At 40.1% G+C, this 26,038-nt stretch overlaps 1 protein-coding gene, 1 long non-coding RNA gene and 1 other non-coding gene across 5 annotated transcripts; all 3 read left to right on the top strand.

The window, feature by feature from the left end:
- The first annotated feature begins 321 nt into the window (after positions 1 to 321).
- gmeb1 (glucocorticoid modulatory element binding protein 1) lies at positions 322 to 25,705 on the top strand. 3 transcript variants are annotated; one of them, XM_077200121.1, is made up of 10 exons: positions 322 to 450; positions 2,802 to 2,953; positions 3,129 to 3,184; positions 3,500 to 3,621; positions 3,700 to 3,803; positions 5,714 to 5,862; positions 10,743 to 10,874; positions 11,011 to 11,148; positions 12,794 to 12,916; positions 23,111 to 25,705. In XM_077200121.1, exons 2-10 carry the CDS (start codon positions 2,823 to 2,825, stop codon positions 23,923 to 23,925), a joined length of 1,770 nt encoding a protein of 589 aa, XP_077056236.1. In that variant the 5' UTR covers positions 322 to 450; positions 2,802 to 2,822; the 3' UTR covers positions 23,926 to 25,705. The 3 variants fall into 3 exon arrangements, with proteins under 3 accessions (XP_077056236.1, XP_077056238.1, XP_077056237.1); XM_077200123.1 differs by having other exon boundaries at positions 364 to 450; positions 2,768 to 2,953; XM_077200122.1 differs by having other exon boundaries at positions 448 to 802.
- Positions 1,888 to 2,024, top strand: LOC143708855 (U11 spliceosomal RNA). Its single transcript, XR_013193684.1, has one exon. It is a non-coding gene; the product is annotated as a U11 spliceosomal RNA (small nuclear RNA).
- Positions 14,945 to 21,485, top strand: LOC143708792 (uncharacterized). Its single transcript, XR_013193657.1, has 2 exons — positions 14,945 to 20,466; positions 21,166 to 21,485. It is a non-coding gene; the product is annotated as an uncharacterized LOC143708792 (long non-coding RNA).
- Positions 25,706 to 26,038: the final 333 nt, after the last annotated feature.

The following is a 26,038-nucleotide window of genomic DNA, read 5'->3' as shown; positions in this document are numbered from 1 at the left end:
TACAACCCAGTTATTGTAATTATTTAAAATGGATTTTCAAATGCGTGTAGATACCAAGCTAGTGAATTAATGAGTTTCAACGGGTATACTAATTATCAGTGTACAAATATATCCAGTAGATCCATTCAAGATGTTTTCAAATTGTACTCCACACAATCAGACGCAGAGAGCAGTATTTATCGGTATAAATTATTTACAGGAGACTTATTATATAAACAGTGACTTTTTAAACTGTACCATACCATCTCAGCTAACGTTACTTTAACTGACACTGATAATTCCATGAACCTTGTATATTTTAGTACGAGCAGTCCTGTGTGTACTGTTAAGCCTCTCATGGCTTGAGCTGGAACAGGGACGAGCTTGAGCAGGAAGTGTAGTTCAACAAACTGCGCATGTTCACTCAAAGCCTCTCGCTATGTAAGGATGACACCGACCGCGATCTAAACGGTAAGGCCAGTCCATCGCATTTCAACCTCTCTAATGTAACGGTTAAACATGACTGCGCAACGGAGAACTTCGTCGGAACGTCGATTAGAGGTGTTCGCGGCTCGAGTGGCAGCGGCAGCCCCCTCGAATGGCGGATGAACGTCTTGTCGTTTGTGTGTGTGCGTCCCGCCGCACGGGAGACGTCATGAGAACAGAACACCGCGGCGCGACGCCAGCGCGTCATTTAGATACAGTCCGCCCGTACGGCCAGCGAACGCTTCATGAATTAGCCGCGCTTGAGGGTGTTTGAGAGTGTGATGTTTGTTTGTAAACACGTACTTTCACCCACAAACAAACAAGCAGTGAAATGAAGGTGTGTGTTAGCATAGCACGTTAGCATTACGAACAGCAGATGAGTGTGAATGAAATGGCGCAACATATGAAGAGCTAACATGCTAACTGAATTGGCCACCGAAGAGCACAACACTTATATAAGTGCAGTCGCTTAGACACATTCACCATGGCAACCAAAACAGTTATCCCCACAATACGATAGGTACAACAATTATTGTTGCTATTGTTAAATTATAATAAATGCATGAGTGGTCTCTTTCAAATAGTGTAATACTTTTTAATTTAGGTAACTTAAATACATTTTTGACAACAGGTGGTTCTTAATAACACCAGTCACTAACTATTGTATTTTGACGGAATCTGTTGTTACCATGGTAAACAGTGAAGATAATCACTTTGTAAGTAACGTTACTTTGACTTACTATGAGGCTGTACGATGTTCATAACGTTAATTACCATGTAACTGACTTCAAAGAATACCATGGTATGCGATCAATCAAAACATGGTATAACCATGTACTTGTTATTTTATCTGATAGCATTAGCAATGCAGTCGTTTCGTTTAACAGTCTTCATTAGACAGATGAGCAATAAGCAATAATTTGATAAACTGACCTATGTATATAATTTAAATTTTCAGGATCTATATCCTGAAAACAGTATACATTATTTTAATTGAAAATAGTTTATGTAAAACATTTAGTTATTTTAATTAAACCATACTTATTTTAAATGATATATTTTATAGTTTTATATTTGATTATCTAAATGGTGAAATGCTTGGTCATGTAAAAGTGACTTGAAGTCACTTTTCATCTCAGGCCATTTTAATAATGAATGGACCACTGGTTTATGTTCGGGTAACTTAGCTGGCTTAAGTCTTGGAGTTAAAATTATTTAAATGCATATTTTCCTTATTTGAATATTATGTGCTTAGACACTAGCTTGAAGATTTGCCTTATCACACAGTCCACTTTCATTTTTTCATACTGAATTAATGCTACAGATGAGGCCACTGTATGATCTTGTTTTATTACTGTCTGAGTTACCATCTTTGAGATACCCTGACACCTTAAGTGGGGGTCTTCCAGGTAGGGAATGATTTTTAAGGGCATCTGCTGTGACTGGCATAGCTGTGGGAAGGGGTTCTCTGACACAGTTACGAAATCACTATCATGAGGTTATGGATGCACAATTTTTGTAAATTTAGGCTGCGATTGATCAATGTTCTTGGTGCCTTGATTTATAACTGTACAGAAAAGAGAAACAAAGTAAAAAGCAATATACAATAGTGTTATAATTTGAAATTGTCCATGTCAAAAGCTTGTGTCAACATTGTTATGTGTGAAGTTGTATGTGTTTATGTTGTTTTAGAGGTGGAGCACATTATAACATTTATATGATTTACTACATTTTTGGAATAACATGAAGAAATAATTTTTGCACAATAAGACCAGGACCGTGGTTTAAGAAAATTATATGGTCAATGTTGATTTTAAATGTCGGACATATCAGGCAAAGCATCTTCTGAAACATAATCAGTAGTTTAATGGAATATCATGCATAATATTATTATAATTATTATTATCATCATTATTATTATGTACACTACCGGTCAAAAGTTTGAAATAATTAGACTATGATTTTGAAAGAAGTCTGTTTAAAGAAGTCTTTGTGTTTGATAGAAGTCTTATGCTCACAATGGCTGCATTTATTTGTTTAAAAATACAGCAAAAACTGTTATATTGTGAAATATTATTACACTTTAAAAGAACTGTTTTCTTATTTAATATATTTTAAAAATGTAATGTATTCAAGTGACAGCAAAGCTGAATTTTCAGCAGCAGCCATTACTTCAGTCTTCAGTGTCACATGATCCTTCAGAAATCATTCTATGTTAATTTGGTGCTCAATTATTATTATTACTGATATACTCAATTATTATAATAAAATCTTAATTATCCCAAACTTTTGACCGGTATAGATAAAATATTCACCAGCAATTTCATACTCCTCAGTGTTGAAGCAGAGCACGGGCTATGGCAGAGACAGAAGTCACTGTGTCCGTGGAGGACATGGTGATGATGAAAAGCACAGAGGAAGAGGATGTGGAGCCTGACAACCAAAGCAAGACTCAAATGATCCTACAGCTGCAGCCCATCACAGCTGGGTAGGTGTGAGGATCCTAAACTAGACAGCTAGGTATATCAAAAGAGACACGCATATAATAATACTTTACATATGTCATATTAAACAAATGTCTCTTTCAAAGGACCGAAACAGCTTAATTCTTGGGAGTTAACAGGATGAGATTGATGTTATAGATGGATGTTTTATGTTTTTAGGCTTGGAGATGAAAGCAGTGAGATAGATGCTGCAGTTGTGGCAGTGGAGACACAAGGTAACCCTGTCCCAAAACTTATTAGTGATAGTCTTTGCATTATGACGGTGGCTTTTGCACAGCCAAACACCACTCATGTGTTCTTCATTTAATGTAGTCTTGTAGTTTAAACAGTCAATAATTCACATCATAATTATTAGACTGTAATCTGTCTGTAGTTTCCTGCAAACGCGTGTCTCAGCTGTAAAAATGCTCTAAGGTCTGTCTGTCTAAAATTTATCAGCGCTCTCCAAGCAGCGGATTATGCTTCAGTTTCTGTCACTAAATACACATTATGCAGTTTTCCCACAATACTGTTGTGTGTGTTATGTTCAGATGATCCATCTGCTGAAGGAGAGGATTTGGAGCTTGGGTATCCCATTACATGTGGCGAGAGTAAAGCCATCCTTCTATTCAAGAAGTTTGTCTGCCCAGGAATCAATGTCAAGTGTGTGAAGGTTGGTGTTGTGTAGACCTTAATGCTGCAGATAACAGTTGCAAATGTGTTTAATCTGGCTTTCTCTGTTTCTCTGCAGTATGATGATCAGTTGATTAGTCCAAAGCAGTTTGTGCACATGTCGGGTAAAGCCACTTTGAAGGACTGGAAGCGAGCGATCCGGATGGGTGGGGTTATGCTCAGGTAATAAGCATTCTGGGTCTCTTCAGGTCAGACCTCAGTGCCAGATATCAGTGTTTGTAGTTTTTATGTGCCCCTTTACAGTATTGGTAGCCTTTCATAGCATATCATATATTTTGAGTTACATTTTTTTTTTTTTTGGTGCCACTTTATATTAGGTGCATTTCCCCCAGTTTCACAGACAAGCCTTAAGCCTAGTACCAGACTAAAATGCATGTTTGATCTGTTTTAACAGAAAGCAACTGGCTCTGACATATCTTAAAATATGTCAATGCCATTGTTTTGTTTCAAGAGACACACCAGTAATGTTTTTTCTAAGGCATGTTTATAAAGGCTACTTAAATATCCTAATTTGAACTAAGGCCCAAGTCTGGCTTAATCTAACTTAACTACTAAATTACTAATTTGATAAAAGGCACTTGTTGTGTATATGTTTTACATTTACCCATTATTTAAAAAAAAAAACCTGCATGTAATTACAGCTCTAATTAATTTCTATAGCTACATCTAAAGTATAGTTACACTATTGACACTGCTGAGAGTGACGGTTAGATGAACATGTAAATGTGTGGTGAGCCCTTTCCTCTCAGTAACAAAATAAACACAACAACATTGAGAAAACAAGCAGCATTTTAATAAAGCATAAGAAAAAAATCTGATCATAGCAATGTGGTTATGTGGCACTCCATAAAAGTCACGTCATGTTTATTTATATATCACTTTATACAATAGATTGCTTAAAATCAAGCAGCTTTTCCGTATTAAACATGAAAAACAGTGTCAGTGTTTAGTTTCATCAGAAGTACTACTTCCTTTCCTACTATAAAGCAGCTCTCCAGTGTGTTCATGTTTTCACTCAACTGACTGAACAGGCCAAATGAACCAGAAAAGATTTTCACGTGAAAGAAGGCGGAGCCTCCGCAGCCTACCTATTACGTAATCACAACGGACCAATAATAATAAGGTGTTTAGCAGCTTCTTTGGCAAGCTGTTTCGAACTCCCAAAACTAACTCCAAACGAACTTTGTTTCGGGCCTGATTTTGTTTGAAATGACGTCACTTCAGTTCGTTCTTCGATTTCACTTGGAAGTGTATCAAGGCCCTTAAACCTAACCAAACCACCAAACCTGTCCCTAAACTTACCAGTGTTTTGCGATTCAACATGAACACAACAAGTACAACAATTTTTTTTGATCTAGATGTGACCTTTTTCCCCTTTGTAATGGTAGACACACTTTGTTTCTGCTTCTAATTCAGTCATAATTTATTTTTTCATGAGTTATGGCACTTTGCTGTTTTAAAAGCTGTAGATTAACTCTGTTGAGTCCAATATACACCCATATTCTTCAATAGCAAACCTCATAAAACAATTCCCACCGAAATGTGCCACTCAAACTGAAGATCAGATTGAAAATATCAGAGATCTTGTAAAAATTAACTTCAGCCACTCATATGGTTTATAATGGTCTGATCACAATAGCTAAATTAGCATTAGCACAGCATGGCAAATTCACATAACCAACTTAGACATCAGTGAAGTCTGTGTGGGGAACTTTTTTTCACCCTCATGCAAAACAATCACACATATTCCTATTGAAATGACTGGATATCGTCCTCTAACTTTTGCTGAGCTCCGGTAAATGTGACTGTTCTGTTTGTGATTGTTCTGATGGATATGTAGAGCGATAGGAGCTACACAGGAACACCACAGGCTTTGACAGCTCTTACTACATTTTACTCTTATCACTAGTTCTTCCAGATTGATCACTGCCTTAACATTGGAAACTCATTTGTTACAATAGATCAAGGAAAATTCCCCACTTTGACCGCTTCAGATTTTTCAATAAAAACCAAATATTTTTCAGCTAAGTATTAGTCTTAACCTCTGAAAGCTCTGTGTGTGTGTCATGTAGGAAAATGATGGACTCGGGTCAGCTGGATTTCTATCAGCACAGCACTCTCTGCACAAACACCTGCCGCAGCACCAAGTTTGACCTGCTGATCAACAACACACGCTTCCCACCGGACGGTAGTGGGCTCAACACACCCACCACAGCTCAGGGTTAGAGAACACACACACACACACACACACACACACACACACACACACACACACACACACACACACACACACACACACACACACACACACACACACACACACACACACACACACACCCACCCACCCACCCCCCAAACGGCTACTGTTGCCAATCTAATTCAAAAGTAAAAAGCTAGTCAAGACAGGGCTGGGTGATAAACAATATCATATCGAGATTGCGATAAAATGTACGCCGATAACAATGATAAGCTCTGGACATTTTTACTCGATATGGATTAATCGAACAGCCTATCACAAAGCAGATATAAATGCAACAAGAGTTATGTCAGTGCATGTTGGTAATAAGTGATTTCAGCATGTCTCTGTGTGAATGAAAAGACAAACTCACACACATGTGACGCTCATGGTGTTTTCATCGTCTGCGTCTCTATAAATGAGGACATGAATACACAAACTTCATCTCCAGAGCTGCTTTGATAGTCACTTCACAAACCTTTCATCGTTTCATTTGAGTAAAACTACCATCAAATACACACTGAAACTGAAACTAAAACTGACAGATCTTCACAACAAGAACAATAAAAATTTGGTTAAACTTCAAAAAATGATGACAGAAATATATCACTACTGTAGTCTATACTAAAATGTACTTCTCAAAGTAATAATAATAATATTGTTCATATAGTAATATCTTACAACTAAGATATTTTTTCATCTGTCTTTTAAATGTATAAAGTTATTTTGTGCCGCATCTAATTTGACAAAAAATAAAATATTTTTTTGTTGTTGTAAATTAATTGTTATATTTTCATTTGATAAAGCTTGATTGAATTGTTAAAGTGTATATGAATTTGTATTAAATCATAACACACATAATCCACCCCATGAGGGATTACATGAAAATCACAGAATTTAGGGTAAAATAAAAAGGATTTCATGGGGCCATAATTTAAAAGGTACTGTGTGGAGTTTAATTGTGAACAAACAAGTTTACATGTTTGTAGAGATGTTTGCGTTCAGTATTGAAAGGATGGAAGAAGACAAGGGTCGGTGTGACTGGGACTTGTACACTTTATTAAGAAAACTTAAACACAGGAAAGCAAGTTGCGCGAGGGCGCCTTCACCATAGGTAAACTATAGCACTTGTTCAGCAAAATAAACAGTCCTTTGGCAGGTAAATATCTCAGTACATTTGTGTACAAGTTCTCAGTCCTTCGAACTCCCGTACCGCCCGGCTTTTATCCGGACGGCGTTGCAATCCAACCGCTTTCTTTTTATGTTCAGGCAGCCTGTATGGCCGACTACGTACTACTACGCCCGCATCTGTCTCAATGTGGTGCTGAATGAGATTCGTTCGACCCTGCAGTAATCTGAACCGGCGAGAGGTGGTCTCCTCCAAGTGCCAGAGCGAGAGATTGTGATTTTAAGCTTGTCTCTGGACCGAGATCCTCCTCCCCACTCACCACCGATGCCAGCATTACTGATTCCACCTCATTCCACTTTTTTAGCAGATTAAGGTGACAAATTTGACATGCCCCGTTCCTGTCTGATCGAACGACCTCATAATTGAGATCTCCCACTCGCCGTGTAACCTCAACGGGTCCTTGCCACTTTGCGAGTAATTTAGAACTGGACGTGGGAAGCAATACAAGTACTTTGTCTCCCGGTGCAAATTCTCGTAGCCTAGTCCCCCTGTTGTACAACCGACTTTGCGTGTCCTGGGCCTGTAACAAAGAGCCGCCCGAAAGTGTGGAGTTTTGTTCTCAGGTCCATGACATATTGAATTTCGTTTTTGCTATTCGAAGGTCCGTCCTCCCAAGTCTCTCTTAGCACATCCAGCACCCCGCGGGGCTGACGCCCATAGAGAAGCTCAAAGGGGGAAAACCCCGTGGAGGCTTGGGGGACTTCGCATACAGCGAACAAGAGGGGTTCTAGCCATTTATCCCAATTTTTGGCGTCTTCGTAAACGAACTTCCGAATCATGGATTTTAACGTGCGATTAAAGCGTTCCACCAGTTCGTCCGTTTGTGGGTGATAGACGCTGGTGCGAATCGATTTAATGCCCAATAATTCGTAAAGCTCGTGAATCGTACGTGACATAAACGCCATGCCTTGATCGGTGAGAATCTCTTTTGGGATTCCCACCCGGGAGATTAATTGAAACAGTGCACTCGCCACGCTTTTTGCGGAAATAGTGCGAAGTGGCACTGCTTCTGGGTATCGTGTTGCATAATCCACTAAGACTAATGCAAAGCGATGCCCCCGTGCAGATCGCTCTAATGGCCCGATGAGGTCCATACCAATTCTCTCGAAGGGGACCTCCATCAAAGGAAGTGGGCACAAAGGGGCTTTTGGGTTGGCCAGCGGATTCACCAGTTGACATTCACGACAAGAGGCGCACCACTTGCGCACATTCTCGTGAATGCCCGGCCAAAAAAATCGGGTCATTAGGCGATTGAGTGTAGCTGCCTGTCCTAAATGCCCAGCCATCGGGTTACAATGAGCCGCTTGGAAAAGCATTTCCCTGCAGCTTTTTGGAACTAACAACTGAGTTGTATCCTGCTTTGACTGGGTGTCTTGGGTCACCCGATACAACTTATCTTTTATAATCACGAAATAAGGATATGAAAGAGGTCGGTCTGGGTGAAGAGGCTGTCGGTCGATTGTGCGAACCTGATTAAATGCATTTTTCAGCGTTTCATCTCGGGATTGCTCCAGAGCAAAATCATCGCGTTCTGAAAGATCTCTCCTTTCAATCGCGCTCCGTTCCTCTGAAACGGGCTCCGACGGTCCAGGAACAGCCTCTCCTACCTGAGCGACTGCCTTCTTCCCCCGCTTCCTTTTCGTCCCAGAAGCACCCGCACATAAATGCCCCAATAGTGTTTTAAACCCTGGCCAATTGGTTCCCAAAATTAGCGGATGCCGGAGGTGCTGGCTAACAGCCACCTCTACCCTATGCTTTTGTCCCCTAAATTGGATAATGACTGGCATTAAAGGGTATTCCATCACCTCCCCGTGCACACACCTCACCTTAACCAAGCGGCTCTTATCCAATGCCCCGGATTGCATTAGGCTTTGATGAATCGAGGTTTGGTTACAGCCTGAATCCACCAAAGCCTGATACGTACCCCCCTTTACAATTACCGGAATTTGGTACAATCCGCCCTGACCGGGGGCAGCCTGTGGTGTGTCGGGGACCCTGACCAGTGCCCCCACCTCCATCACTGGACACTGGTCGATCAAATGGCCAAGGTCCCCGCAACGCCAACAGGCCACAACAGGCAACAAGAAGTGGGTCAAGCGGTTGGCGTGGGGAGAGCGCTAACGCCGATGTTGGACCGCCGCTGGTTCGGGAGCCGAATTTCCGCGGAGCCGCCCTCGGACTCTCACTGGGCTCCACAGTGCTCCCAGACCTCCACCTCGGCGCTGGACAGGGTGCAACTTGGGAGCAGGGATAGCAGGAGAAGAGGCAGAGGGAGAAAAAAAAGAAGAAGAGAGAGAAGATGATGGTAGGGTTTCACCGACCCCTGGGCACACCACCAGCTGGTCCTCCGCCAATTGGATGGCCTGGTCCAGCGACGTCGGGCGGTAGCACTGGACCCACTGTGCAGTCTTCTTGGGCAGCCGAGCCACGAACTGCTCCAGTACCACCTGATCGATCACTCCCTCGACGTCGCGACCTCCGGCCATCAGCCACTTGCGGCACGCGTCCCGGAGCTGCTGCGCGAAAACGAAGGGTCGGCCAGACTCCCCAATTTCTAATGATCGGAACCGCTGTCTGCTTTCCTCAGGGGTCCAACCGACCCGCTGGAGAATGGCGTTTCTCAAGTCCTGATAGACCAGGAGGTTTTGGACTGGCAATTGCTGTGCGGCGATCTGGGCCTCCCCAGACAGCAAGGGAATCACCCGCACTGGCCAGTCCGACAGGGGCCAGCCCCCAGCCTCGGCCGTCTTCTCGAACAGGTCGAGGAATGCCTCTGGATCGTCGTTAGGTCCCATTTTATGTAGCGGAATGGATACGGCCGAGGTAGCAGCTGGTGTTGAGAGGGGCGGCCCGAGCCTCCCGATCTATCCAGCTCCGGAACAGCTGGCGGTCCTCTCGCCTGAGGAGCATCTCGAACCTCCGTTCTTGCTCCTCCTTCACATCCAGCAGGGTCCGGTGTTGTTCCTAATGGAGTCCCGCGAGCGCGTGGATGATGTCCTCAAGTGGTGACGGAGATGATCTGGCGGCGGCTCCTTCTTCCATCCCGGGTTTCGGCACCAGTGTAGAGATGTTTGCGTTTGGATGGAAGAAGACAAGGGTCGGTGTGAATGGGACTTGTTCACTTTATTAAGAAAACGTAAACACAGGAAAGCAAGTTGGGCGAGGGCGCCTTCACCATAGGTAAACTATAGCACTCGTTCAGCAAAATAAACAGTCCTTTGGCAGGTATATATCTCAGTCCATTTGTGTACAAGTTCCCAGTCCTTCTCTCTCCTCGAACTCCCGTACCGCCCGGCTTTTATCCGGTCTCCCCACGCCAATCACTGCAATCAGAAACAGGTGTTCGTCATTTTGCACTTGACCCACTTTCTTACCGCTTGGCTCCGCCCCCATTTCTCTGCTGCAGACCTCGCTGGACCATGCCACCCTCGCTACAATGTTTACATTAATTCTCAAGGTCTAACAAATATGTGGTAAGCATTTCCTTCCTCAGGTAGGTAAATCAATATATCGTGATCAATATCAATATCTTATTATATGGAAAAACATATTGGGGTAATGTTTTTTGCCATATCGCCAAATGATCAATGCATGTTTTCCACACAATTTTCAGTAAAATATATTGTAATTGTTTTCATTTATCACTATAACAATACATATTGTGTTTGTCCTGCAGGGCATGTTTCTGTGGGTAACGGATGTCAGATGGCCACAGTAGAGGAGAAGAAAGAAGACGTAATTGGTACTGTGGAGTGGAGCCCGGCCACCATAGAAGCCTCAGAGAAAAGGGACACAAATGACATCTCAGGTTAACACAGCAAATAAAACATTCAGAAAGTCATGTAGTCACTGCTTCCCATCCAACATCACTCATGAGTGCCATACATACATGATGTTGGCATCCACAGATGTAGTAAATGCTATACTGTGTGTGTGACCCCTAGATGAGACCCTGAGTTTCTGGAGGGGTATCGCTGAGGTGGGGATGATGGGGGAGGTGGTGCCTAATATCCGCTCAGAGCTATTGGGTCTGCTGAGAGGAGTTCAGCTACGCACTGATCAGAGCTCTCTACAGGATGCAGGTCAGTATGTCAGAATATGATCTGTGCCAGGTTTGTCTAACCCTTGTCTAATTCAGCTCAGCTTCGCTCCAACCTTAATCAAAAACGCCTAACCAGCTCATTAAGTACAAAAAGTACAAAAATAAACTTAAATGGCACAAACTCTGCGGCTTTACTTTTGGAGAAAGTGGTCAACTTAGATCACCTTTGCCTTGCTAAGTTCACATTATAGCCTTGGCATTATTGATTCTCTCTCTGTTAGACTTGTATAACTGTCAATTGCTGTTTACAGATACCACAAAAATGACCGTAATACCGTAAACTGAATTCTAACAGTCACAAAATTGTCTGTGACTTTCCTAAACAAATTTATTTTATTGTCAACTCCAAAAATAGATCAATTCAAAATGAATGTTTAATGGCAAACATGTTGAAGATTAGCAGACAGGCTTTCAATTAATTAAGTTGTTTATTCAGCAGTTAATTTATTGTAGGAGCCTAAGACTTTTTGCAATATATTAGGGATATACTGTATATATTAGGGTTGCAACGATACCACTTTTTCAGAACAAGTCTGGTACCGTTACTTTTTTTAGTACTTGCTGATACAGAGTACCAATACCTGTATTTGTATTGCCTTTTTAATTTTTAAAAATACTGGGCAGAGAAATTAAAAGAATATGAATCAAATTAGTTGGCTTAGCAAATAGATATTTCCATCAGTTATTTTCATGCCTAATTATGCCTGTTAAAATGCATTGTAGGAGCTATTGTTACTTTCACTGTTCATATTATTGCTTTATCATATTTCATCTTTAATGTAATAGCACAGTAAATATTTAGATCTGCTCTACCCAGTCAACCAGTCTTTTGTTGTTAGATTAACATTGAGGACAAAGACAGCAGTAGGTTTATTAGGCTGCTATCACTTTAAGAGCTGCTTGTGTCCAATATACTGTTAAACACGCGTTTTCTTTTCAACGGTTTACGTTCACTTAACTGACTGTTTCACAAGGACACTTGCCTATACAGGCATTTTGACCAAATTTTCTGTGAATTTGTCCATTCAAGTGCAAAAATACATAAAAAATAGCTCGATTTAATAGGCTATCTGTGCGCTTTTTAATAGGCTTTTTTCTGGGCGCGTGCTTTGGATGTTTGTGTACAGAAAACTTGAAAAAGTCACGTCTGCTGTATGCTATGTTGTCTGCGTTTCTCTGTCACAAGCACTGTACTGTACACACTGTGTGGTATTGGTTTTTGGTATCGGAGCATTTTAGCGAGTACACGAACGCAGTATCGATGTATCCCTAATATATATTGAAATAAATAATATAATACATTAAAAAAAATAATATAACCTTTATACTAGGACTGTCAATCAATTTAAAATCTTTAATTGAATTAATAAACGTAATTAACTTAATTTAAAGACAGGCTTCACAAGATTAACCCATAAGTGTTTTTTTTTTCTCTTTGGGGTATTTTGTAGCCTGTAGTATAAATAGAGGATTAGAGATCCATTAAAAACACATTTAGTGTGTCAAGTTATTTTGTTGTGTTGTTATTCAGGTGCAGTGATGAAAGTGGAATGTGGCTGCTTAATATGTAGTTTGTTTTTTGTATGTATGCATGAGATGTGATCATCACATGGTCTGTCTTGCAGAGATTGCAGTTCTGAGCAACCTGGCACAAGTCTTTAACCTGCTAGACTCCATCAAACAAATTGTGAATGTTCGACGGCAAATTACGGACCCTGAGCATACACAGATGCTCCGAACACTGACAAGTGAGTGAAGTGACCAAAAGGAAGTATGGACATTTTCACACTGGAACTTTTGGTGTGGCCTGTTGGACATGCTGAAACTGTGTTCCTATTAATTGTGATTGATGTAAAAGTGATTTCTTTCAAGAAATGTACGGCAAGTGTCGCAAATATTAAATCTCTATTGCATTTGAAAATAACACACCACCTACAATTGAGCTGCATGATTAATCGTTAATTCAAACACCCACGCAATCTCTTTCTAAAATGACAATGATTCGGTTGTGTCTAATTAACCTTTGACAAAATCAAACCAGAACATTCAAATCTGCGTTCGCACTGCCGCTGACCCAGAGAGTACAATTGTCAATGTATAGCTTCACAAACAGTCTTTTCAATCACACATTATCATTATTTCTGTGTTACTAATATTCATATTATCACAGAAGTACTGGGATAAAAGTTTATAGTTTGGATAAAAACACGGATGTCTATGGAAGCAATCAAAATAGATCAAATCACCTTTTGTTTACATCGTTACACCAGCAAGTGGACAAGTGACTGTTACAAATTTATTTTTCATTGAATAATTCATTCAAGAGATTCGTTCAAAAATGCTGATTCATCCAGTAATGACATAAGTACTTCACTAAGTACTCTGAGTGAGATCTCTGAGATTTTTTTAAATAACTAGTTTTGTTTAGTTGTCTGTTCAGAATCATGATTCTCAATTTATCCAGAATCGTGCAGCTCTAACCTACAGTAAACCCTACCCTAAACCTAACCGACAATAAACGAGAGATGAAAATGCCATTTTAGCTTGCTTCTACAAGTTTTTAAGCTCTTTTATCGAGTGTCGTACCTGACCTGTACCAGGTGAGCTCCTGAACAAGTTTAGTGCATTAGAAAAGCCAAACATGTGGAAGCTGGTTATGCGATGCAAACTTTAAAGTCCCCCTGTAGTCAATAATTTATCCCTTCAAACTCATCTTTGATCACCAAAATTACATTTAAAAAGAAATTCCTTGAAAAAAAAAAAATCTTCATGCCTTCGGAACATTATATTATGCAGTTCATCTGGTTGAAGATCGGAGTCATCACACACGTATGGAGATGAGTTTGTTGAGGATCAGTGCCGATAGCTGTCGTGTCAATGAGGCCTTCACAGGGGAGAGTCTAGTTGACACAAGCTCTGCTGACACTTCAGGGATGCGTTGTGGTCGTGTCTAGGCGCAGGTCCACCATCTGATCTGGATACGGCTCAGATCCGGCTGACTACATCATGCGTTGTGGTCATATCTAAGTGCAGGTCCACCATCTGATCTGGATACGGCCCGGATCCAGCTGATTACAGTAAAATTCGGAATAAACAGAAAGATTAAAATTAGTGTAAATGCCATTCTTTTTATGATGTAACAGTTACATCAGGTGTTACAGGAAGTGGAAGGTGTTGGCGGAATGTATAAGACACATGCCTTTGGTGTGAGAGACCCGGGTTCTAATCCGCTGTGAGACACCAATGTAGGGCTGAAACGATTCCTCGAGTTACTCGAGTTACTAGATTACAAAAATTCCTCGAGGCAAAAACTCTGCCTCGAAGCCTCGTTAAATTCCTATGACGCGCACTATACGCGCGGCGCAGGGATTTGATTGTTTCATACGGACCGTTTATTCACACGGACCTGTTCAGGAAGAAATAGTTGCCGCGATGGTGGAGAATAAATATGTAAATAAACGGCAGAAATTGTCTAAAGTGTAGGATCATTACACACTTAATTCACTTAATACACTTAACTCGCTGAAACAAGGTAACGTAGTCTAAGCCTATTGATGTTCGCTGATTTTAATCCCATACTGTATTTGTAGCGATGTCGTGATGCGGTTTGACTAGATATGATTTTTAGCTTTGATGACATTTTTAAGTAGTAAATGTAACTATCACGTTCAATTGCAAGAGTATAGCCTAAAAAAAGAACCCCTTCACACACACACACACACACACACACACACACACACACACACACACACACACACACACACACACACACACACACACACACACACACACACACACACACACACACACACACACACACACACACACACACACACACACACACGCCAGTCAGACCAATTGCAGCAATGCATCACATATGCTTAAACTTGCATTCACTGTACACACCGGGACCTGATGGAGGAACAAATATTGTATTGCAGTCTTTGGAGACCTTGTTTGTACTTCACGTCTGCCAAATACAGACAACAACAAAAAATTAAAGTCCCCAGCCTTTTGGTTTTTAATAAAGATTCGGAGTACTCATTTTTCAGTTAAAACGCACGGAACAAAAAGTGCGTCAGCTTTTACTGCGTTTTCAACAACAAGTCACGCTACAGCTCTTCTTCAGTGTTAAACTACCAGAATACACAAATATGCTTAGATGCTTAGAGTGGTTATATTATAACATCTTAAAGGAAAATTCACATATGAGATAGCTTTATAACTTGCATACTATATAACTTATAGTATATAACTTATAACAGCTTTAACTGAAATAGACACAAGTTTAATATAACTATTCTGTTAATAAAACACACACAAAAAAAATATCCGATTACTCGATTAATCGATCGATTAAGTGCTAGATTAATCGATTACAAAAAGAATCGATAGCTGCAGCCCTACACCAATGTGTCCCTGAGCAAGACACTTAACCCCTAGTTGCTCCAGAGGCGTGCGTCCTCTGACATATATAGCAAAAGTCGCTTTGGATAAAAGCGTCAGCCAAATGAATAAATGTAAATGTAAGTGTTCCCGGTTCCGGCTGACCTAATTTATGCAGCCTAATAATCATTTAACTGATTTGAATAGTAGGAATGTATAGTGTTCTATGTGTATGCCAGGTTGAAGAGATGTGTTTCTAATATAGATTTAAACTGACAGAGTGTGTCTGCTTCCCGGACAATGTTAGGAAGACTGTTCCAAAGTTTAGGTGCTAAATAGGAAAAGGATCTACTGCCAGCAGTCGATTTTGATATTCTAGGTATTATCAACTGGCCGGAATTTTGAGATCACAATAGACTTGAAGGACTATAGTACGTTAAGAGCTCGCTCAAGTACAAGGGAGCTAAACCATTTAGTGCTTTGTAAGTAATCAACAATATTTAAAAATGTATACAATGTTTAATAGGGAGCCAATGCATTGTTGACAGAACCGGACTAATATGGTCATACTTCCTGGTTCTAGTAAGAACTCTAGCTGCTGTTTTTTGGACCAGCTGTTGTTTGTTTATTAAGCGTGCAGGGCAACCACCCATAATAGCATTACAATAATCTAGCCTTGATGTCATGAACGCATGAACTAATTGTTCTGCATATGCTCATTGAGAGCATATGACGTAATTTAGATATATTTTTAAGATGGGAAAATGCTGTTTTACAGTTACTAGACACACGACTTTCAAATGAAAGATTGGTATCAAAGAGCACACCCAGGTTCCTAACCAACTGCAAAGACTTGAAAGAGCAGTCATCAAGTGTTAGACATTGTTCTAGGTTATTACGTGAGGAATTTTTTTGTCCAATAATTGGAATCTCTGTTTTTTCAGAATTAAGTAGTAGGAAATTACTAGTCCTCCAGTTTTTTATATCAGCTATGCATTCCGTTAATTTTGTGAATTGTTAAGTTTAGCTACAAACTGATAACAGTCAGATAAGTTTGATTAAAATCATGCTAATGCAATTCCACTAATGCAAACATAATTTTCAAGTCTATTTAAAATAATGTTGTGGTCAATGGTATCAAATGCAGCTCTAAGATCGAGTAACACTAATAGAGAGATACAACCACGATCTGATGATAAGAGCATATCATTACTCAGTACTATGGTACGGTCTAAATCCCGAAAATCGTTGCAAATACCATTTCTTCCTAAAAAGACAGAAAAGGTAGATTCGAGATTTGCCTGTAATTGACTAATTCTGTCGGATCAAGTTGCGTTTTTTTTAACAAGCGATTTAATCATAGCCAGCTTAAAAGTTTTTGGTACGTATCCTAATGACAAAGATGGATTATTGATATTAAGAAGAGGATCTATGACCTCTGGAAGCATCTCTTTCAATAGCTCAGTCGGTATAGGGTCTAACATACATGTAGTCGATTTAGATGATTTGATTAGTTTAGAACAGTCTCCCTCTCCTATAGCAATGAATGAATCAATTTTTTCCTCAGGGAGACTACAGTGCACTCCCTGATGTGATACTCTAGTAGAGGGTTGGATAGTTATAATTTTCTCCCTGATATTATCAATGTTGTAAAGTAAAGAAGTTCATAAAGTCATTACTGCTGTGCTGCTTGGAAACCTCTGTGGTTGAAACTTTATTTTCGTTGATTTATCCACTGTTTCAAATAAATACTGAGGGTTTTGTTTATTTTCTTCTAATAGGGTTGAAAAATAAGCAAATCTAGCAGCTTTTAAGGCCTCTCTGTACGCAATCGTGCTCTCTTTCCATGAAAGGCGAAAAAACTCTAGTTTTGTTTTCTTCCAGTTGCGCTCCATTTTTCTCTTAAGGACCTGAGTGTGCTCGTTGTACCACAGTGTTGGACTATTTTCTTTAATCTTCTTTAAGCGCAAAGGAGCAACTGTTTCTAGAGTGCTGGAAAAGAGAGAGTCAAAAGTTTTTGTCGCAATATCGAGTTCTTCTAAGCTATCTGGGATGCTGAGGAGATGAAACTGGTCAGGAATATTATTAATAGGGATGGAAATTGATAAGATTTTATCAATATCAATGCCACTGACGATTCTGCTTATCGATCCGATTTTATAACAATTCTCTTATCGATTCCTGATAGCACTGTGCAGAAAAAGGTAGTCATATGATTTTTCGGCAAAAAAACAAGTGGTTTTATTAGTTTTAAAGCTTACACTTAAGTAAGCAAACTGAATAATAAATAAGATTTACAAAATAAAAAAAAAACTTCTGTAAACACAATCATACAGGCCAGAAACTCTTCCTCCTTATATGGAATTAAAACTGTTCTCTATAAAAACAGGGATGGAATAAGTATACATAATACAGTGTTTTCGTAGAATATGCCTGTTATTTGTAAGACGCCAGTTATTTTTAAGTGCCCCTGTTATGCTATTTTAAAGTTTCCTAATGTTGTTTTGGAGTATCCTACAACAGGTTTACATGCATAAAAGGTCAAAAAACTGTTTCATTTCCTCATAATATACATTTGCACATCATCACATTTTCAATGATTCTCAAACGACTCGTCAGATGAATCAATCTCTCTAAATCCCTCCTTTCCGCGAGCTACTCTGCTCTGATTGGCCAGATAGCTCAGTCTGTTGTGATTGGTTTACTGCATACAGCGCGCTTGTCGAAAACAAAAACACCCATTGCCATAACGTCAGGTCTGCGTGTCCTGAGGCTTCCTATATCGTAAACTAAACACAGTAACGAACAATGACGTTGATTTTACCATATCAATCCTAGCGCGAGTCCAATGATGAAACGCAAAGATGACTTAAGCGGGACGTTTCTCAGTGATACACTACTCAGTTTGAGGTACATTCTCATGAGATGTTGCAACTATAATTCCTCTCCATCAGCATTAAGAAGTGCATGTCCATCAACATTATTTACAAAGTATTTTTTATAATATATTGCGTTGAACACGAGGAAACTGTATCAATAACAATGCATGTATGCAATGTATACATTAGCTGAGCTCTAGCATGAATGACTGATATAACATAAAAGTTGGTAAAACAAATCTTGCTCCATGCTTAATCTTTCCTCAAATTAGTGAATATGCTAATGTTTCGTCTTGACGTCACAACAAAACCGCTTACGACTCGTTTGAAAAAGGAATAATTTCATTGACTCAGAGTCGACTCTTACTTTTGAAAGACAATAACTTTATAATACGGTGCACTTTCAGTTTTAAAACTTTGCAGGATGTTTTTATTCAGCTATGTTACACACTACATAAAAGGTTGTTTTCCAAAATCCATAATAGGGGCCCTTTAACATTACATTACCCTGTTCAACGGAGGTTATGGCGCTGCAAGCTTGGCCAGTTGTACGCAGCTGATCAAAAACACGGCATTCCTGCAATTTAGTACCATGGGTAGACATATGTCTAAGCATGTTGCTTGTATTTGCACCCTTACACAAAATAACAGCCTTGCAGTTATTGCAAATGGCATAATTTTCGTCTCATTTAGTAAAATAAAGCCAATCTTTAGATTATCTCTTCCTCTCCAGGATTCCCTCCTTTGCTCAAATTACTTTGACGTCATGATGCACAGATGCGTAGGACGCCGTGCTATGGTGCCCGATAAGGAACAAAAGGGACAGTTTGAGTTCACGGTCTGTATATATGGCTGGGACTCGAAGCAGGAGGATCGATAAGAGGACTCGTTAACGTCGAGGGCATACAATATCGATGGTTCATAAAACTTAGAACCGGCTCTCAAGTGGAACTGGTTTTCAATTCCCATCCCTAATATTAATAAAGCGATCTTTAGTAGCAGAAGTGACAGGTCTAACATATTTGTAACACAGAGTCGACTTTGCAGCCTTGGCTACATGAAGTATACACAAGACTAGATGATCTGAGATGTCATCGCACTGCTGTAGAATTTTAACGGCATCAACATTGATTCCATGTGATAATATTAGTTCTACCAGAAAGACTCGGGAGATAGAATGATGAAACAAAGCATTAATTTATTGACAGCCCAGCAAGCGATTATTTATAAAGTTCTTTGGCATAGACCCCGTCCGTAGTTCATGATCCGAGGGTAGCGGATCTTCATTTCCTGCGTGAATACAAAGGCAGGGGTGCAGCCGACCCCCCAGGAAGGAATGGACAGGACCATCCTGGTGGTGGTGGGGAGGGTGGAGGTAATTGTTGCGTCAGCATCTGCGAACTCAAACATGTGTAAGTACCGATCTTTTAAACAGCGAGTATAAGGACATGATTGGATAGATGTGAAGGAAATAAGTGACGTGGTAATTAAGTCTTCCTGGGAGAACTTATGCTAAAGCTTTCATATCTAGAGTATGATTATGACAATGAGTAGGTCCTGAAACGTGTTGTCTAACTCCAATAGAGTTCAGAATGTCTTCAATTGCCAATCCCAATGCATATTTTTCGTTATCTACATGTATATTAAAATCACCAACAGTTAGGACTTTATCTGCAGCCAGTACTAACTCTGATAGAAAATCAGCAAATTCTTTGATAAAGTCTGTATGGTGCCCTGGTGGCCTGTATACAGTAGCCAGCACAAATCTCAAACGTGATTTATCATTTACAGTAGATAGTGTTAAATTTAGCACCAACTCTTCAAAAGAATTATATTTAAAACTACACTTCTCAGTAATTCTGAAGATATTACTATAAATTACAGCAACACCTCCCCCTTTGCCTTTCAGATGAGGCTCATGTTTATAACAGTAATCTTGTGGGGTGGACTCATTTAAAATAATGTACAGGTGCTTGTCATATAATTAGAATATCATCAAAAAGTTGATTTATTTCAGTAATTCCATTCAAAAAGTGAAATTTGGACATTATATTCATTCATTACACACAGACTGATACACTCACCGAAAGGATTATTAGGAACAGCTGTTCAATTTCTCATTAATGCAATTATCTAATCAACCAATCACTTGGCAGTTTCTTCAATGCATTTAGGGGTGTCCTCCTGGTCAAGACAATCTCCTGAACTCCAAACTGAATGTCAGAATGGGAAAGAAAGCGGATTTAAGCAATTTTGAGCGTTGCATGGTTGTTGGTGCCAGGCGGGCCGGTCTGAGTATTTCACAATCCGCTCAGTTTCTGGGATTTTCACGCACAACCATTTCAAGGGTTTACAAAGAATGGTGTGAAAAGGGAAAAACATCCAGTATGCGGCAGTCCTGTGGGCGCAATGCCTTGTTGATGCTAGAGGTCAGAGGAGAATGTGCCGACTGATTCAAGCTGATAGAAGAGCAACTTTGACTGAAATAACCACTCATTACAACCGAGGTATGCAGCAAAGCATTTGTGAAGCCACAACACTAAGTATTGAGTGCTGTACATGCTCATACTTTTCATGTTCATACTTTTCAGTTCGCCAACATTTCTAAAAATCTTTTTTTTGTATTGGTCTTAAGTAAATTCTAATTTTCGGAGATACTGAATTTGGGATTTTCATTAGTTGTCAGTTTTAATCATCACATTTAAATGAAATAGACATTTGAAATATATCAGTCTGTGTGTAATGAATGAATGAATATAGGCTCATATCCAAATTTCACTTTTTGAAATTTGAAATTACTGAAATAAATCAACTTTTTAATGATATTCTAATTATATGACCAGAACCTGTAATTGTCTGGTTTTAATCAGGTTTCTGTCAAACACAGGAGATCTAGGTTATAATTTGTAATCATATAATTAACAATAAGTGCTTTTGAAGTAAGGGATCGAATATTCAGCAACCCAAGCTTTATCATTTGTTCAGCCGTATTATATCTGCTTTTTTTGTTGTTGAACATCAATAAAATGTTTACCCTTAAATGGGTCAATGAGTTTTTTGTATGTCCTTATTCGGGGAACAGACACCGTCTCTATATGATGATATCTAGGTGAAAGAGTCTCTATGTGATGGGATTTTTCTCACCTCAGTGACGTGAGACAGCTAGCAGATGGTTGATTTTAGCCAGTCTCTCTGCTTCCTGACCTGAGTCCAAATTCATGTTTGAGCTCTAAGACTATCCGCCATATTGCTAGAGAAGAGCGGCACCATCCCAGGAGGGATGAATACCATCTCTTTTCAACAGGTCAGGTCTGCCTCAAAAACTTTTCCAATTGTCTATGAATTCTATATTATTTTGCGGACACTACTTAGACAGCCAGCCATTGAGTGAGGACAGTCTACTAAGTATCTCATCACTCCGGCAAACAGGAAGGGGGCCAGAGCAAATTACAGTGCCTGACATCGTACTTGCGAGTTCAAACACCTCTTTAACGTTAATTTGAGTGATCTCCGACTGGCGAAGTCGAACATCATTAGTGCCGTTGTGAATAATATTCTTAGAGAATTTACGATTAGCATTAGCCAGCACTTTTAAATTTGCTTTGATTTCAGGCTCTCTGGCTGCCGGCAAACACGTGACTATGGTGACCGGTGTCTCTATTTTCACGTTCCATGTAATATAATCGCCAATAACTAGGGAACATTCAACAGGATTCTCAGTGGGTGTTTCACTGAGTGGGGAGAACCTGTTCAATGTTGTTATCGGAACGGAAGAGCGGTGTTTTGTCCCGCGACTACAGCGTCTCACGGTCACGCAGTTGCCCTGCTGCACGGGCTCTACAGCCAGAACTGAACAGTGTACAGAGTTCACTAAGCTAGTCGCATCCAAACCAGAATGTAAAGCCCTTGCACTCTTACTATCCTCAATTAAAGTTTGGATGCGTGTCTCTAGTTCTGAGTCTCTAGTTGAATTAGCATATCCGTTATGTAAAACAGTAGACAATAGGCTAATATAATGACGCTGGCTTGTAAACGTGAGCTATGCGATCTTTTGACGTTTGAAAAAAATAAAACCCATGAAATTATATTCATATGACATGCTGAAATATATGCCACTGTACCTGGGATGAAGACATTTCACACCCAACGCTGGCAGCCTGCCCGCGAGAACTCGCCTTGTCAACAAATGCACACGTGTATCCCCTGGTGTAACCATGACAGATTTTACGACAGTAAAATAAGACAATACTGTATCCCAACTGTAGGGGGACCCCGAGAGCAAAAACGACATAGTGTTGCTTTAAAATGTATTAGTTTACAAACATACAATTGAGCAAAAAAAGTTTGAACCGAATTCTTTATTAACTGATAATTTACCTCTGTAATTGTAATTTGTGTGAAAATGGATAAATGGAAAATGGAAACGTTATTGGCACAATTTCAAGCCGACTTGAGACTAAAACTTAATGGAATCTTTATTCCATTACTTTTCTATTATTACTGTAAAGCTGCTTTGAAACAATCTCTATGGCAAAAAGCACTATATAAATAAAGGTGACATGACTCTGCTTTACATTATGCCAATAAGAGCACTTGTTACCCATGCTAAAATCATTGTAGCACATAGAGTATTACTTTAATTCTTTGAAAACAACAGTGTCTCTTTTGTTTATTTAGCATTGGAACAGCAGGTAGAAGAGCAGAAGAGGCAGCAGTCCCTCAGCTGGTCGTCTCAATCACAGGTCCTCAGCAGTCTGGCTCTCCCCTCCACCCCTCCAGCCAAACGCGCTCCTAAACGGCCCCGCCTCCAGCGGCCCGCCTCTACCACCGTGCTCAGCACATCCATAGCCCAGCCTCTCACCCTCCAGCCCCAGCAATTCACTGTCATTTCCCCCATCACCCTTTCATCCATCGGCCAGTCGTTTACAGTGGCTGGTCTCAATCAGCCATCTAATACGGTCACCCTACATGCTCTACCCGCAGGCTCGCAGCTCTTCACGCGAATTTCTGGAGGTTCTGATGGAAAAACCGAAGCCATTGCCCTCCATCCTGCATCTGGGCTCACGTTGCTGGGCGCCACAGCCATGCAGGACCACGCACAGCTCGGGACAGTCATGAGCCCCGTCGAGCTCGTCCAATTGACACAGAAGATGACTTCTGCAGGTGTAGCCCAAGACGGTCAGGTGGTCGCAGGTACGGTTGTGATGCAAGACGGCGTCGTCAGGGTAGTACAAGAGGACGAGAACCAGGATAACACCACCTTGATTGAGATAGACCCGGCATCCGCTGACCACAGCGTGAGCGTCATGGAACTGCAGCTTGAGGGAGACGAAGCGGGGGACGGTGCAACCGTAATGGAAGGAGGCGAGGAGGTGGTGCAAGGCGAAACAGAGGAGACAGGCGAGATACAGCTGGATGCCAATGGTCAGTTCCACAATTTGCCCATTGTAGTGGTGGAGGAAGAGACACAGGACGCCGGCAAAGCCAAGTGATTCACCGACATGCTCGCACAAACCGCCCTCAGAGACTGACGGACCGAATCAGACAGGGATGGGGATTGTGTCGCCCCAGGTGTGGAGTGTGCTTTTGCCCTTCCAGCAGTCTTGTTTTTTCATTACTTACTTCCTGCACAGCTCAGCTCTTCAAGCCTGCCGTGTTACGTATTTGTAAAAGCAAATTCAGTATTCCTTTTTCACACATAAAAAAAGCAACAGTTTATGATGTTTTGTTAGAACACATTCAGTATTTTCTTTCTGTTTTTGAGTGTGGAAGTTTAGGCACTTATTTTCCGTTTTCCTTTTGGTTTGGTGCCAAAATGTCACATAGTAGCCATGTCCAGATTTCAAGTTCATGACTCTCTGATCTGAAGGTGAAGACTGATATTTAAGACACTCCCATAATAATAATTTACACTGTCGGTGTCTCTGTGTTTTCTGACATCAGGGTAAATGGCACTAATGCAGAGTTCTTCAACCCTGCTACTGGAGAACCACTGCCCTGCAAAGTTTATCTACAGCCTGCTTCAGCTTTTGATTTTCATACGATCCTGAAGAGCTTGATTAGCTGGTTCAAGTGTGTTTGATTCCTGTTCGAGCAATACTCTGCTGGACATTGGGTCCCCAGGAGCAGGGTTGAATACCTCTGCCATATTGTTAGTGATATTTTAGCACAGTTGTTCTCAACTCTGGTCCTTGGCACCCACATCACTCCCTTATCTGACAGACTGTTCAGTTTATGCAGCTCTCTGCTAATGATCTGAATTATGTGTGTAAATAAAGGAGACAAAAGAGCAGTGCTTTGGGTCCCAGGCTCAGAGTTGAGGAACCCACTGTTAGCACATATAGTGAAAGATGTGTAAAGAATGTTTGTGAATGGATCATGTGTGTCCTTCACTGAAAATAAAATAGATATTCCTTTTCCTGCGAGTTCTATTGTAAATGATTGTAGAATGCGGGATTGTGAATTTTAAAGTCTGTTACAGTTTCAGAGTTATTTTTTGATCATAAGTAGAAGCAAAAATACTTGATTTGGAGGTTTATAAATGCACTTTTGCAAAACAAGTTAATTTATTACATTTAAAGAAATAGTTCTTGCAAAATTTCAAATTATTTACTCATCCTCATGCTGTTCTAAACTCACAGACTTTCTGTAGACTACAAATGGAGATGTTTAGCAGAATGTTCACACTTATGCAGTTCACTCAAATTATTGTGCTGCTTGTTTAAATTAATTAAATTGAGGTAATATCACAATTCTTTCATATTTTTTCCACAACTTTAATTAATTACACACAGTCAATTTAAATTTGTAAAACAGAAGTTTATATAATTGATTTCCCTTGTGTAATTTATGCTATTAACTGAATCTGGTCAGGGGATTTCTAGTTCACAGCATGCTTTATATGGGACTTGATGAGGAGAGTGAATGTTTTTGTGAGATGAGATTAGGTATATATTTAATAAGAAATTCATATTTTTACTCAGCAAGGATGTATTAAAGTGAGGAAGAAACTATTACTATACTATTAACTAAACTATACTATTAAATGATTTCTATTGAAAATAGTAAAAGTAAAATTTTAAATTTAAGTTAGTTTGGCATGTGTAACTTTTACTCTGTTCAGTTGGGTTTGTTTTGCACATGGTTTTTGAGTTTAATGTTTTGTTTCATGGTGCTGTCTGTTTTTTTGTGTGAGCTATTGTGTTCCTTCTTATCATGAATTGCGGTCTTACACTCCAAAACAGAAAAAAAGCATAATAAAATTAAAAAGTATTTTTCTTTCTTGTGAATTGTACAATAAAAACAGTAGTTGCCAGAACATATTGGTTACTAACGTAACCTCGGTTCCCTGAGAGAAGGGAACGAGTATTGCGTAAGTAGCTTACGCTATGGGAAAAACTTTGAAACGCAGCACAGCTGCACAGCAGACGCTAAGCTGAGCGCCTAGAGCGGTCAACTGCACAAACCTATGGCAAGACGCTCATGCGTGCGAACCAATAAGGTTGCTTCGCGCATTGCACGTCATAGTCCGCCAGAATGGGCGTGGCTTATATAATATAAGGTCCCATTCTCCACCATACAACCAGGTTAAATCAACTGAAGCGA

This window comes from Siphateles boraxobius, unplaced genomic scaffold, assembly GCF_051911475.1.
Source record: "Siphateles boraxobius isolate OS27281-9 unplaced genomic scaffold, OSU_SipBor_1 43, whole genome shotgun sequence".
Classification (NCBI taxonomy): domain Eukaryota; kingdom Metazoa; phylum Chordata; class Actinopteri; order Cypriniformes; family Leuciscidae; genus Siphateles; species Siphateles boraxobius.
Note: the sequence above shows the minus strand (reverse complement) of the source record. Positions and strands in the feature narration are given on the sequence as shown.

Bases quoted from the DNA above. Each gene is read 5' to 3' on its own strand.
- gmeb1 (XM_077200121.1), top strand. From the start codon at position 2,823: ATGGCAGAGACAGAAGTCACTGTGTCCGTGGAGGACATGGTGATGATG. The intron at 2,954-3,128 runs GTAGGTGTGAGG...TTATGTTTTTAG, and splicing joins CTGCAGCCCATCACAGCTGG to GCTTGGAGATGAAAGCAGTG. The intron at 3,185-3,499 runs GTAACCCTGTCC...TGTTATGTTCAG, and splicing joins TGTGGCAGTGGAGACACAAG to ATGATCCATCTGCTGAAGGA.